Below are 16,091 nucleotides of genomic sequence, written 5' to 3'. Positions count from 1 at the left end.
TGTGTGTGTGTGTGTGTGTGTGTGTTTACCTCTTGGTATCAAGACCAGTGCAGAGCCTGCAAGGAAAGAGGAAATGCTTTTTTTTTTTTTTTTTTTGGTACACCCCTAGAAGAATGCTCTTTGGAACTAGCTTTCACTGGGAGAACATGTCTATTAAACTCACACTTAGTTCATGGCAGTCAATGCTGGTATAAAAGGGGGATGGCTCATTTTATATCATAAAGGCCAGAGAATAAATCTCTTATCCAGGGGACTTGTTTTGGCTCTCCTTTCTCTGGGCAAGAGCAGGAAAAATCAACCACACAGGTGGCTGGGAGGATGTTGGGCCACTGTCCAAATACTTAATCTTAGTAAATATCTTTTCATTAGGTGTGGGAGTGGTAGGTTGTTGGGCTGAAATAGTACAGCCATTGCTTAAAGGATTGCTGAAAGATAAGAAACTGGAGTTGTTGAAGATTTAGAATTAAAGACTTTCTTCACTTGGATTCTGAGACACTTAATGCTTTTTGGTTTTCCTCATACCTCCCTGGTTTCCTTCTCAGTATCCTTTTATGGGTTCTCTTCTTTTCCTGGCCACTGAACGTTGGTGGTCCCAGTGCTTGGTTATCAGCCCTTTTTCCGCATAGATGATTTTATTCTGTCTGGTGCCTTAAGTATCATGTCTCCCAAATCTCCAGCCTGAACTGCACCTAAACTCCAAACTCCTGACTTGGTATGTTCACTGTAACACCCAATAAAGCATTTCATAATGTGCCCAACACAGAACCCTTAGTTTCTATCTCCCCATCTCCACCCCCAAGCCTGCTCCTTCCCCCAGAATTCACCATTTCAATTGATATTCTCATTTACTCAGTGGCTCATGTACAAAATCTGCAAATTGCCTTTAAGTTCTCTCTTTTCCTCATCTCCACAACAGATACCCTACGCTGCAGCATGAGGAGCTGGCTGACTTAGAAAGATGCATCCTAATTTGGTCTTGGAAGATGCAGTAGGTAGGGCACCTGATGAAAAGCACATTACTCCAGATTTCTTCAAGTTGTTTTTTCTTTCAATGGGCATAGGTATTTCAATGCAGATACGAATTTGACCCATCATAGGGGTCAGCTATGTAGACTTCAAATCCTGGGTCTACGTTTACAAAACTAGGAGTTTCAGTCCAGCTCGTAAGCTCATGGCCGGGGGGACAGGGCAAGCTGTTGTATGTCAGGTGGACCTTTGTTATCTGTCTGTCTTTGGCCACTACAGGACCAAAAAATGTGAGGAGAACTGACAGGAGCAAATCAGTCCTTGCTCCTCCCCCGATGGCCATGGTGGCCATGGCACCACTCATCTCCTGGCATTTTTCCTTCTCTAGGGAAGGAATTCCTCATCTTCCTTCCTAACCTTGCTTCATTCCTCAGCTTAGTGCCATTGAGAAAGCATGGCTTGTCCTCCATGGGATCCCAGGCCAGCACATTCATATTGCTTACTTTATTTTTCGTAATCAAACATGTTATAATGAAGAAATGGAATTCTTTATTTAATTGATGGTGAAAAGCATTTCCTTCTCATTATTGGAACTACAAAAGTGATACGTTTGATATACTAGAAAATGTCTTAAAAATGAGACAAGGAAGAAAATTAAAGTCCTTTAAAATCCCATCACTGAGAAATAATCACAGCACTTAACATTTTTAAATGTTTTCCTTCCATCTTTTTTTTTCTTAGTGAATTTATATTTGGAAGAAAAAAATTGTACCAAATTTTGTCTGGAATTGGACTTTTTTGTGAGTTATTATACACAAACCCCCTCATAGGAAGAAATTGGCATTTTCTGATGCATTCCAATGGGATTAAGATCACTTTTGAGAAACCAGTTACTTATCCTTCCAGGTGACTCCCAGCTGACTGTCAGTAAAGATTCTAAAGATCTTTAATTAGACGTTTCTTTCACTTGGTATCTAGTCTAACAAAAGTTACCTAACCATTTCTTTTCCCATAAAACGTCCCCCCCTCCCCCGCCAAAGTAAGTCCTTGGATTAGCCTGATATATATAGTTCCTTTCCCTGCAGCAAGATTGCCATAAAACTTTGACTCTTAATCAAATTTGGAGCAGGGTTCAGCAGTGTTATTTAGAAACCAACTTCTTCCACCTTCATTTTATTAAAAAAAAAAAGGGGGGTCAATTTCATGTAGGTAGAATTTATATATTATAAAATACACCCATTTCAAATGTACTGTTCAATGAATTTTGGAAAACACATATTTCTGTGTAACTGCCACCACAATCAAGATATAAAACATTTTTATAACCCTGAAAGTTTCTCTAATGCCGCTTTGCAGTCAGTCCCCCCTTTCCTTCTGGCTCTAAGTAATCACTGATCTGTTTTCTGTTACTACAGATTGGTGTGGGGTTTTTTTTTGCCTTTTATAGAATTTCATATAAATGGAATCATATGGTATGTACTCATTTGCATCTGACTTTTAAATGTGTTTCAGAGATGTATCCATGTTATTACATATAGCAGTAGATCACTTATTTTTATCTGCTGTATAGTATTCCACTAAATGAATACACCACAATTTATTTATCTATTCTACTATTGATGAGTACCAGGTTTTTTCAGTCCAGGACTACTAAGAACAGTACTGCTAAGGATATTGATATTTAAGTCATATTCATATTTAAGTGAGGGTGTATGTTTTCATTTCTCCTGGGTAAATACCTGGGAGTGAAAATCCTGGATTAAATGGTATTTTACATTTTTAAAAAAAAATTTAACATTTATTTATTTTCAAGAAACAGAGAGAGACAGAGTGCAAGTGGGGGAGGGGCAGAGAGAGAGGGAGACACAGAATCTGAAGCAGGCTCCAGGCTCCGAGCTGTCAGCATAGAGACCGATGCGGGACTCAAACCCACCAACAGTGAGATCATGACCTGAGCTAAAGTCAGACACTTAACCGACTGAGCCACCCAGGCGCCATTACATTTATATAAGAATATAAGTCTAAGAAATTAGACTTATAGACTGTTTTTCAGAGAGGTTGGGATCTTCCATTTTTACCATTATTGCTTCTTACCAGGGGTTTAAAGGGCCTTTGGGAAATGGGAGTTTAACAATGAAAAACATGGATATGTTGTCTTTTCTTTTTGGTGTTCTTCCTTTTGAAATATATTTCTCTTTCTTTTTCATTTCTGTGAAAGAGAAATAGCCAGAAGAAACAAAATGGTTATCTGATCCTGAAGATAAAAGAATTGAAGAGAATGTTAATGAATTCCTAACCTAACAGGGGTGAATTTTTCCTTCAACCTGCAAAGTTGTCCTTCAGACTCCAGTTCAGACTCCTTTTTCAGACCTGGAGATTACTCATTCCTCCTAGCTCAGCCCCAGTGGGGTAATCCTTTGAGGATTTCCCATAGTAGGCCTAGTAAATGTTTCTTTGGCACCACACCCTCTTCCTTTATAGCACTTAGTATAGTTTATAGTCATTGATATTTGTGGAATTCATCGATGAGTGTCTTTTCTCCTTACGTCATGACATGAGGAACCAAGCTTCTTTATCTCCCCTGGCTCACAGTGGAACTAAAAAATATTTTTTTTTTAATGAATGAACAAATGAATAAGAGAAATAGAAACAGGTTAACAGAACAAGACTGCCAAGCTAACGGTTGTGACTATACAAAAATGGTTGAAATACATGTATTTGTTGACTGCCAACTCCCCAAAAAGACCATACCAGTACTCTACTGATCAAGCAAAGCTGTTTATTATGTACTGTAATAAGGGAGAACACCACCTTGACCAAGTCTTAGTAGTAGCTTCAAAAGGAAAGGTCAGAACACATGTGTGTAGGGGTTTAGATCTGGTTTTGAGTGGCTTAAGGCAGGTCTTTCAATGTGGGGATTCCAAATGGGCAAAGTTCACAAAAAGGTAAAGGTTCTAGAGCAAAGTATGTTCTGATAAACAAGTAGGTCTGTCCCATAGAGCAACTTGTTGGCCTGAAAAGGGGCTGGTTGTGTAGTCCATTGTTTGAAAATAAGTAAATGTTCAGGAAGCTCCTGGAGCAAACACTGAGGTTATTTAGTAGACAAGAATTTTCTGGAACAAATGGTAAAGTCATGTTGATGTAGGCTTAGTTCTGTTAGTTAAGTTATGAAGCTGCTGGCAGCTCCCAAAACCCAGTTCCCCAAGACTAAGTATAGAAAGGCAGATTATTTCTCTGACCTTTATATGCTGAATGGGGAGACTGTGCTTCACAACAATTGCTCATATTCTTGATTGTCAGGTCTGGAAAAATCTGTAGGCATGACTGGAATACTAACTTCTGCATTCCCACCTCTTGAATTTAAGCCATAAAACCTCTTATTATGTAAAATACTAACATCTCAACAACAAGTCCTGGAAATGAGATATGGGTTTGTGAGGCTCCTCTTTTTGCCTTTTCTCTGGCTCTCCTTTATTTTTTGATTTATGATTGCTTTACAAGACAAAACTTTAGTTTCCCTGTCAAGAATCCAGTGGGAATGAAGAGTTAGAGGAAATACCAGCAGCATGTTAGTCTAATAGTAGGAGGAAGCAGTAGGGCTGAGTTACGAGCAAGGCTGCACATAGTATCAACATAGCTATTTTGCTGCAAAGCGAGGAACAGTGAGCTTTCTATAGGACTCTTTGAGGTTGGGGGATCTCCTTGACCAAGATAAATGGGAGCTAAGGAGGAAGGAGACAGGAAGAGTTACACAGAGGCATTTAAGTGTAGCTAAGTTAAGTTGGCATCTCCCCACCAATCAGATCCCTAGTTACATCATGAACCATTCAGCTGGTCAAAATGGAAGACAGAGACAGACTGTAAAGCATTCCAAAGGCACCATCACCATCACGTTACACGTAATTTGTGGCCAAGGCTTGACACACAGTGTTGGAGGAGGCATGCTAGAGCTCATGCAATTCCTCAGCCACGTGTATGGTGGGATAGGGATGTAGGAAAATTTCTGGCCATGGAAAGTAAACATCTCACCTCCAAAAGGGCAGAGTCCTGCAAACACCATGAAACAAAGACTCAGTATTGTGAAATGAGCCAAGAATTTCCCAAAAGGGAGGGTGGAGCTTGGGCATGGCTTTCCTTCTCTTCCCTTGTGTAATATTGTCACATCATCTGGGGGTATCATGTGCAGAAGGGAGCCTTTAGAAAGTTGGCTGTGCTATAATTTATGGCTCCCCTCAGCAGCTAAATCTTTGCTTTCTGCTCTACAGCCCGGCAGCCATAATTCCTCTCTCCCTTTTTCACGTGTGTGTGTGTGTGTGTGTGAAATATATAGACATAATTTAAAAATTAAATAAGCCCCCAAATAACAAAGGCCTTACCAGTTCTTACCCCCAACTCCTGCTGCCCAAGGCCCACTTGCTTTCAACTGTTTCTTTCTTTTCTTTTCTTTTTTTTTTCTTTCTGATTTCTCTCTTTTTACTTATACTCTTTCTGGATTATTCATTTTAGACCATATGTGTTGACTTCCTGCTGTGTTAAATAAGGACACAATACCTTTGCACACTCCCTCCCCTTTTCCTCTCTCCCTATTCTCATAATTACATTGCAGTTTTTAGCTGAATTAATTGTCACTATTTATATTATGGTTGGTAAGTATGGTTGACCCCAAAACCAAGTAGGCAGTGCTTAGTTTTATTGTTGTTTTTCACTCCCAGAGTTTTCTTGGTCCTACCTTAATTTTTTCTATCAGGTCTGTCAATCCCCACCTCTTGATATCTTTTCCAAAAGCTCAAACATGTCAGATAATTTGTTCTACTTATTTCCTCTGAAGTCTTCTCCCCTGAACCCCTGTGTTCTCCTGTTTTGATGCAGTCATTAGGGCTACCTCATGGTTGTCATCCTGGAGTTTTTTTACCATCACCCTGCAGCTTCCCTTTTTGGATTCCTCATTTTTTGGATCCCCATGTCTCCCACTTTCTTGGCTTACCCCCACCTTTTGTAAGAAGGTTCACTAGTGGTTTCCTAAGGCAGGGTACATGGGAGGGACTTATTCCTTCAGTCCAGGGATGTGTCTGAAATGTCTTTATTGTCCCTCTTACAATAATTTGGAATTTGGCTGCATATAAATTCCTGGTCAAAACTCAATTGCTTTACTGTCTTCTAGCACATGTTTTGTTGTGACTAGTCCAATGCAAATTTCATTTCCCATCTTTTGTAAGTGACATTTTTTTTCTCCTTTTCTCTCTCTCTTTCTCTCTGGGATATTTTTTATGATCTTCTCTTTATTTCCACGAGTCTCACAGTACTGGTCACTCAGTGGACCCTTTCAGTCTCAAGGCACACTCTTTAATTATGGAATTTTTCTTTTATTATTTCCTTAGTCATTTCTTTCCCTCTCCATTCTCTAAGTGTTCAAAATAACTATTATTTGGATCTTGGATCTCCTAGATTGATTCCCTGAGTCTCTTAATCACTCTTTATGAAAACTCTTTGTATATATTTGTTCTTCCTGAGAGGTTTCATCTACTTTATTTTCCAAGCCTTCTACTGATTCTTTTAAATTTTAGCCATCTTATTTTAAATTTGTTAGAGTTCTTTCTTATTATTTCATTCATTATTTTTTATAGTTTTCTCTTCTTGTCTCATGGATGCAACATCTTCTCTTTTCAATCTAAGAATTAGTGGGATTTTTGTCATTTTCTTCTGATCTCCACATTATCGCTTTGACCTTCGTGTTTGTTTTTTCCCTAGTTCTTTGTTTCAGTTTTTGTGTATGTTAGGAGACATTCCTCAACTATTTGGTGATCTTTGGCTCTCTGTTGCTATTTCTTTTTTTTTTTTTTTAAGTTTATTTATTTATTTATTTATTTATTTATTTTGAGAGAGAGAGAGTGAGCAAGTGGCTGGGGCTGAGGGGAGCAGAGAAAAGGGAGAGAGAGAGAGAAGAGAGAGAGTGAGAGAGAGGGAGAGAGAGAGAGAGAGAGAGAGAGAGAGAGAGAGAAAATCTCAAACAGCCTCTGCACTACCAGCACAGAGCCTGAGGCGGGCCTTGAACCCACAAACCATGAGATCATGACCCGAGTTGAAACCAAGAGTCAGACACTTAACCAGCTGAGCCACCCAGGCACCCCTCTCTGTCTCTATTTCTAGTAAATTACTTAAGACATGACTGGAGGCTTTATATGCCAGAAGGGCGTCACAGTGGAATCAGGCAGTAGTCCAGCTGCTCTGTGGGAGGACTCCCAAATGTCAGTCAATTTCCCCACTGAAGAATCTTCTAATTTTCTTACCAGAGGCTTATGCCTAACTGCTGGAGCAGTAGAGGTACATAACCCACTTCTTGGAAGTGTAGATGCTTGAGCTGACTGTGAAAGCCACATTGCCCAAAGGCTGAGTGTGGCACTGGTGATACATGAGTTGACTTCAGGGTACAAATGACTAAACATTTTTCTTTATAGTATATTTGCTCTAGTATGTGCTGGCAAAAATATAACTAGCACACCAAAACCATGGTGTCATGGATCATATCACTTAAGGCAAGCTAACTAAATGAGAGTGACTCAAGTTCAAACTATTAAGATCAATAATAGTACAAGATGGATAGAAACAAGGCAAAAAGAGAGTAGAAAGGGGACTCCATGTGGAATGATGGACAAAGCAAAGGGACAGAGATGTGTGGTAGGGAAATTACAAGTCCCTCTGTGTGTGTGTGTGTGTGGAGAGTGGAAAGAGTGGCCGGAGACCAGATTATGAAGAACCATGTATTTTTGTAAGTATTACTTTAAAAAATATCTTTTAATGTTTATTTATTTTTGAGAGAGAAAGAGAGACAGTGTGTGAGTCGGGGAGGGGCAGAGAGAGGGAGACAGAATCCGAAGCATGCTCCAAGCTCCGAGCTGTCAGCACAGAGCCTGATGCAGGGCTCAAACTCACGAGCCATTAGATCAGGACCTGAACTGAAGTCAGAGGCTCAACCAACTGAGCCACCAGGTACCTCTGTAAGTATTATTTTAACACTTGTTTGACGGTTGTACAGTGTCTAAGTCCAAGAGGCATCATGGTTACTCGTTGTGGCTAATCCAAGTCAAGTCAATAAGTAATGATTTTCCTTTGAATTATTTACAACAGCTAAAAAATGATATAGATTGGCTTCCTGCTGTCACATAGGAAGCTGCTGGTTTTATCTCCTGCTCCTCTCCTCTGCCCCCATATAGCCCTCATGCCCCATCACTTCATTGGATATAGTACGATGAAAAAATGTAAATGCATACTAACCCAAATCTCAGAAAACCTTAATCAGGAAGACAATTCTGCTTTAAATTCTAAGTTAATGCATTCTCAATGAGTATACATATAATGAATTTGGGATTTCTTATCTTTCTGGATATTCTCATGTTTTCTACATCTGCATACGTTAGCTAAACTCTGGAACACAACATAGCAATTCAAGTGTTTTGTAACTTTACTGCCCAATGCAGTAACTACTAGCCATGTGTAACTATTTAAAGTTAAAATAATTAAATAAAATAGAACATTGAATGTCTCAAACTAGTCACATTTCAAGTGCTTTCTGGTCACATGTGATAAGTGACTGAAGTGCTGCATATCACAGATATAGAACATTTTTATCACCAGAAGTTATCTTAGATCACACTGTCCTTTGGTTCTACAAAGTCTATTCTTTTTTATTGAGATATAATGGTTATATAATATTGTATTCATTTCAGGTGTATAACATAATGATTAGATATTTAAAAGGCTGCTTTTAAATTTTAGAAAATCTTAAAATAAGATAAAAGTAACCACCACCACAATTGTGACACAGAACAATCCTATAACCACCCAAATTTCCTCATGCTGCTCCTTTAGAGGCACAATTTCTCACCCTCCCCCCAAGCAATCACTAATCTAGTGTGTCTTTTTCCATAGTTTTACCTTTTCAAGGATATAGTATAGATAGAATCATATAATATGTTAACCTTTTGAGGCTGGATTTTTTAAATTTATTTAAGTTTATTTATTTAGAGAGAGAGTGTGTGTGTGCAAGCAAGGGAGGGGCAGAGAGAGAGGGAGAGAGAGAATCCAGAGCAGGCTCCGCCCTGTAAGCACAGAGCCGGACGTGAGGCTCGAACTCATGAACTGTGAGATCATGACCTGAGCCGAAAATAAGACCTGAGCCCTGGTCACTTAACTGACTGAGCCACACAGCCACCCCAAGACTGGCTTCTTTTACACAGCTTAGTACCTTTAAGATTTATCCAACTTGTTGCATCTACCCAAGTCTTTGTGAGAATAGTATTCCATTATATGGTGGTTTTACAGTTTGTTAACCCACTCACCCATTGAAAAATATCTTGGCCATTTCCGTTTTAGGAGTTTATGAACAAAGCTGCTAAAACATTTGTGATCAGGTTTCTGTGTGAATTGTAGGTTTTCATTTCTCTAAAGTAAATATCCAGGAATAGGGTTGCTGGGTAATATGGTAAATATATGCTTTATTGTACCAAAAACCACCAAACAGTTTCCCAGAATGGCTATTCTATGTTGCATTCCCAACAGCAATATATAGAGTTCCAGTAGCTCTGTGTCTTTATTAACACTTGGTATTGTCTTTTTTTTTTTTTTTTTTTTTTTTTTTTGGCCATTCAAGTATACATATAGTAGTATCTTCTGGCATTATTTTGGAATCCTTAATGGCTAATTATGTTTTGCTTATTTACCATCTTTGCATCTTCTTTGGAGAGAGGCCTATTCAGTTTTTGCCTATTTTAAAATTAGATTGTTTATTTCATACTGTTGAGTTTTGAGAGTTATTTATATTTTCTGGTTATAAGTTCTTTGTCAGATACATGAATTGCAAATATCTCTCCCAGTCTGTATCCTTCTTTTCTTTCTTTTAATAGTGTCTTTTGTGGAGCAAATGTTTTTAATTTTGATGGTTCTCATTACTATTGCTCTATAATAAATCTTAAAATGAGATAGCATGATTTCTCCAAATTTATTATTATTTTTCAAAATTGTTTTGGCTCTTCTAGTTGCATTTCCATATGAATTTTAGAGCCAGTGTTACTTTATCCACAAAAGAAAATCCTACTGGGATTGAGATTGGAATTTAGTCAAGTCTTTAGATCACTTGGGGGGAAAATTAACATCTTGACTATGTTGAGTCTTCCCATTCATGGATGTGGTATTTCTCTCTATTTATTTAGATATTCCATGATTTCTTTCACTAATGTTTTGTAATTTTCCTCATATATATTCTGTACCTATTTTTTAGATTCCTACAGAATTATGTCATTTCTGGGGCTATTGTAAATCATATTTTTAATTTTTTTATTTCTAACTGTTGATTGCTAGCATAAAACAAGATGATTGATTGGTTATCTTTCTTTTTTGAATTTTATTATGTTATCATTATTTTTAAAAGTAAACTCTACCTCCAACATGGGGCTCAAACTCACAACCCTGAGATCAAAAGTCACATGCTCTACCCACTGAGCAAACTAGGTGCCCCTGCATGATTGATTGCTTTTAAATGTTGACCTTGTATCCTGTGACCTTGATAAGCTCATTTATTAGTTCTAGATTTTTTTTGTAGATTCCTTGCAAATTTCTATATATACTATATATTACATGTGAATGGGCAGAGCCTTCTTTCTAATATCAGGGTTTGGGTAACAATCTACTGAGGGATCAGATAGAAATTTCAAGTCATATAAAACAAAGCTGAGTTTTCTGGTCCCTTTCTTTTTCATTTCTATCTTTTTGATAGAAATTTGTTTTATATTATCTGCATGCTTTTCCTCCCATGCCCCTAATCATAAGAATAAATATTCTCTCAGTGATATGGCCTTGTGGTTTTAGTGACATGGTCTTTGTGAAACATTAACTATTCTAAAACCAAAACCAACTTTCTTAGATGTTCTCAAGAATAAGTTACCTGGGAGGTAAATGTTACATCTTTAGCACTAGTAATGATAACATGAAGCTGGAGGCAGACATCCTTGTGATCCAGAGGCCTCCTCAGGAGCTCCTGATAATGGAATGGAAAAGCATCAGTCCCAGGAAGAGACAGCCTGCGGAGCCAAGGAGGAAAGGGGCTGACATTTCTATCCCCTCAAAAGGCCTCTGGCACCAAACCACAGCTGGTGTCTTCCAGACATAGAGGTTCCATCATTTGTTTATGGGAAAATGGTCCTCCCACCACTGGCTGACCCCTCCTGACCCCAGGATTTTTCAAACAGCTTAGCCCACACAAATGACAGGCTGAAGTTAACTGTACCGTGCTAATTGAGGACTGTCAAAAATATCAACAGGCAGGAGGTGGCAGGACATGGGAGTTTTGCACGTCAGAGTTGCTGGCTCTTGTATGATGCACTTGATCTGTTGTGGGTCCAGAATTGTCCTAGGGAAGAAGAAGGAAGGTGAGAGCTGCCTTAGCTCCCATGCTGTATGCCATTAATCTGGCACCAAAACAGGAAGCAACATCAATACTCAGGGCCAAAAATAAAGTTCAGGCGCCATGTCCAGAAGCCCTAAAGAGAAGACAAAGGGAGTCTTTTAATTAAGACTGACCAGACATAATAAACCTATGGAAACAGAACAACATGCTTTCTGGCATGCACTACACCACCCATACCACAGTATCAGTAGCTAAAAATTCACATCATTTGAGTGAGAAGAGAAAAAAATAAGCCAACATGAAATTTATTAAGTCCCTAGGGATGGGTCAACTTACCACATTTCTTTCCTAGTAATGCACAGTTATGATTGGACTGTACTAAGTTCAATCTCTCTACCGCTCCATTATGTCCATCATAGAGGGGCTTCCAAAGAGGGCTGGGGATGTTGGTGAGACCCAGATTTTATACTTCTTTTTCAATAAATACTCACCAACATTGGCCATACCTGAGCTTTTGACAAGGTACAGGCACTTTATCTTTTTTTTTTCCTATTCGTTTCCAATTTTATTGAGATATAATTGACATGTAAAATTGTTTAAGGTATACAACATGATGATTTGCCACAAGTATATATTATAAAATGATTACCATGAGATACTTAAGTGTTCTTGATGATGCTGAGGCAGATCCAATCCATCCATCCATCCATCCATCCATCTTTCAATCCATCCATCTACCCATCCACTCATCCATCCATCTACCTACAATTACCCAGCACCTACCATGTGCCTGCCACCTACTGATAGAAGTGCTCAGAATATAAAGTTTTACAACACATAGATATCCCTGCCCAAGAAATTCATAGTCTTAGCTACCCTTTTAAAAAATATTTATCCATTTTTGAGAGAGAGAGAGAGAGAGAGAGAGCCAGGGAGGGGTAGAGAGAGATAGAGACACAGAATCCAAAGGAGGCTCCAGGCTCTGAGTTGTCAGCAGAGTCCAATCCAGGGTTTGAACCCACAAACTGTGAGATCATGACCTGAGCTGACGTTGGATGCTCAACTGACTGAACCACCCAGCTACCCCCCCCCTTTTTTTAAGAAGCCATGTTATTTTCTTTCTTCTTTTCCTTATTCATTTGACAAATCCTAATTATAATATAGCCACTTTGTCTTAAATTTTAAAGTAACTTTTATTTTTTTCTTTATTACTAAGAAAATAGAAGACAAACTGCTGTCAGTATGTCTATAAATATTCTTAAGACCAAAGTTTCTCAACATCAGCACTACCAACATTTTGGGTCCAATGAATCTTTATTGCAGAGGGATGCCTTGTATACTGTAGGGTATGTAGCAGCATCTCTGGCCTGCTACCCACTCCCCCTTACATGTCAGCAGCAACTCCCTGCCTACTTTCATCTTTGTTGGAACAACCAAAAATGACTCCTGAGCATTGCTGAATGTCTCCTAGAGCCTAACGACCTTAGGTCATTCTGGGTTCAGGGTGGGGTTTATTGACTGAATCCTATCATTCATCCCACTTCCCCTCCAGGAGTCTGGATGACACTTATCAGTTATCAGCTTTATGCATTATTCAGTTTGTGGCAAATGGACCACGAGTGAGCCTGACTGGTTTCATCCATCCAAAGTAAACTGAGAAGCTGGAAGCAGAAAGAGGCCTCATTGTGCCTGTCTGAGGCAAGAATAGAGCCTATGGCCCTGCCAGAGCAGGTCTGAGAGGGCAGGAAAGGGGGAGGTTCTGTTTTAGGGTTTTGAGACAGAATGGCCCTAACTGACTTGTGTGCTGCCGACATGGCCAGTTAAGATAAGCTGCTGTATCCAGGTTGGAGGGTTGTCCCCACAGCTGGAAACTTCCTCTGAGAAAGCCACAAAGTTGGAAGGAGTTCCTGTTTTATGGGTCAAGGCAGGAATGTGAAGGACAGGCAAAGAAGAGTTCATGGAGAATTTTTTTCTATGAATGTACAGAAACACATACATATTTTAAGTAAAAACCATATCCTACTGTATTTTGTGGCCTTTTTAGTATCGCACTGTATGTATGGTTTTATAAACCTTTCTTAGTTCCCATATCAACCCACATTAAATGACTTAGACATCATTTGAAAGGGCTACACATTACTTGCCTGTATGTAATGTATTCAGTCAATTCGCTTTTGACTGTTTTCAAATTTCTTCTGGTAGGAACACAATTAAGCATCTAGGAGATGAAGACTGAAATTTGCCACTGATTGTTGCCTATGGGCAAATTATTAGATGTGGCGTATTGGTTTAATAGTGTGTACTGCAATGCCCTCCTGAAAGGGAGCCCCGAATTATTTGTAGAGGAGCTAAAATAACCTCACATAAATGAAGAAAGGGTAATGTAACAGATGCACTGCATACTTTTCAGGCTTCTCTGAAGCCCAGATAACTGCTAAAGTCTGGAGCCCCAGTTTCAAAGACTTGAGCCCTTTTGTGGATTTTGCTTTCTCCTAGCAGCCAACAGCTCCCACGGTCCTGGTAAGACTCTCCTCTCCTGTCCCTGGGCCACTTAACTTTTGGCACATTTTAGTGCTTTGCCACTGGCACCGAGGTGTGGTCAGAACCATTTTTTCTTCTGGATTTGGCATCCCTGATGAAGTTAGTGCATTTTCATAGACTGTGAGCCCCTCTGGAGAAGGCTATGTGTACATACTTTCAATTTTGTGTATGTTTTGTAAATAAATTGTAAATAATTGTAAATAATTTCAATTTTCTGTATGTTTTGTCATCTTAGAAAAATTCTTCTCACAACCCCTTCCTGGGTTAGAAAATTCTTAAAGATAGCAAAAGATATGGCCAAGAACCTACCCTTGATGTGCAAACTAACCAATCCAGAGTCCCACTTAACTCTATTTGGCCAATGCAACCCAGGAGGCAATATTCCTCTGCCTTAATCATCCTACGGCCAGAGCCAGTGCCGGGAAACTAGTAACCACTCCTAAAGCCCGGAGCCTGCTGAAAGTTTTCAAACTCTCAATAACTAAACTGTTTACCCTGCTCTGCCTGGTCTTTCCCCAGGAAACCCCAGTAAAGGCTGTGGCCACAGCACAACCTTCGTTCCCATTTTCTGCCTCCTGACCACCCTCATGTCTTTCCTACGTGGCCCAGCAAGGTGTGCCATGTGTCTATTGTCTCTAGGATCTGTAAGTATAAGAAATTTTGTTGTTCCCTGAACCTCTCCTCTGTCTCCTCTTATGGCCACACCTGCTGACTGTCTCATAAAATCTAAACCACTGGGGTGCAAGACAAGTCTTCAGGCTTTATGAAGCTGATCCCCAAGGCTTCCGATCTCAAGTTGTGGGGATTAGTTGTCACTTGAGTGCTTTTGCAACAAAGAATCTAGGCATTGATGTTTTTATTTTTCTGTTTTCAACCAGAGAACCCCATAAGGAAGGGCTGCTGGGATTCATCCTTCTGTTCTAGAAGTTCCTAGAAAAGTAGACTTTAACCAGGGTGGATTTTAAACACTACTACCATTTACATACTGTCTAGAAATCAAAAGCTCACTTTGTTGCAGATTTCATAATTTTTTCTTCATCTCCCTCTTCCCCAACTTAAACATGACCCCAAAAAGTGCCGTCTAAGTTGTGAAGCAGGAGACAGACAGATCGCCAAGGTTAATATTTGTGTTTGGAAGCATGGCCCCAGTGGAACAGGCAGTAGCCCTTGAGCTGCCTCCAAAGTTTCTCTTAGCCAGTGTGTTGGTCAAACAGTCCTGCTCTTCATTCGCTTTTTACAGTTTGGGAGGGAGCTGAGTGTTTTCATGGGAAGAGACCGACTAGACTTTGAGGAGGCTGTGGCAGTGGTGGGGGCCAGTCCCCTGGGATCCTGTTCAACATCATCCCCAGCTGTTCCCTTCCAACCTCTGGCAGAGTTAGGAAAACCCACTGGATCTGGGGAAAGAGTGGAACTGATGGGGTTGGCTCAGCTAACAAATGCCCAGTGTTCTACCTACTCTGAATCTGGTGCCAAGGTCCATCCTCTAGAGACACTGACAGCTCTGTTCTGTAAGGCACCAGCCTTGCATCACTCAACTGGGGATAGGTGCATACTAGACCTCCCTCATGCAAAATGTAGGCCCACTGGGAGCCATGCCAGAGCCCTGACATTGGATTCATGCAGGGGTGTTCAACTCAGGGAGGCAACTCATTTTTCTACTGGTGCTCTGTGGAGGTCAAGGACACCTTAGATTCTTTGGGGTAAGAACTGAGGGGTGCAGTGTCAGCCCTCTGAATTGCCTCTTAAGTGGAGCCTCAAGCCCCACCCTACTGTTGATGGCTTCTAGTGCCCAAAGGCCTCATGGGTCAGAAAATGCAGCTGAAATGAAGAAAAAGTTAGCCAACAAAATTCCCTACATCTGCTTACTGCTTTAAAAAAACAAAAACAAAAACCTGTATGCACACATATAAAAACTAAACAGATATAAAAACAAAAATTTTAACTGTGGTCTCTTCATTTTCTCTAATGTGGTGTATTGTCTTTATAACAAAACAAAAAGAAGAAGAAGAAGAAGAAGAAGAAGAAGAAGAAGAAGAAGAAGAAAAGAAAAGTAGAAAGGAAACAACTCTAAAATTTTCACCAAGTTCTCAAAGGTAGAGTCAGGAGAGATTAACGTTTCCAGGCATCCAGCCTGGCGAATGTGTGTAACGTTTCCAGGCATCCAGCCTGGCGAATGTGTATAAAC

General features: G+C 39.7%; 1 protein-coding gene across 1 annotated transcript in view; it reads left to right on the top strand.

Moving 5' to 3' along the window:
• The window catches only part of TASP1 (taspase 1), a 297,506-nt gene extending 283,004 nt beyond the window's left edge, over positions 1-14,502 (top strand). Inside the window, exon 14 of the mRNA XM_045445328.1 lies at positions 14,426-14,502. Coding sequence (XP_045301284.1) covers positions 14,426-14,485 — 60 coding nt within the window. The 3' untranslated portion in view covers positions 14,486-14,502. The remainder of the gene's footprint in view (positions 1-14,425) is intronic.
• The last annotated feature ends 1,589 nt before the right edge of the window (positions 14,503-16,091 follow it).

The sequence above is a fragment of the Leopardus geoffroyi genome, chromosome A3 (assembly GCF_018350155.1).
Source record: "Leopardus geoffroyi isolate Oge1 chromosome A3, O.geoffroyi_Oge1_pat1.0, whole genome shotgun sequence".
In the NCBI taxonomy this organism is placed as follows: domain Eukaryota; kingdom Metazoa; phylum Chordata; class Mammalia; order Carnivora; family Felidae; genus Leopardus; species Leopardus geoffroyi.
This window is presented reverse-complemented; position numbering and strand designations above follow the sequence as displayed.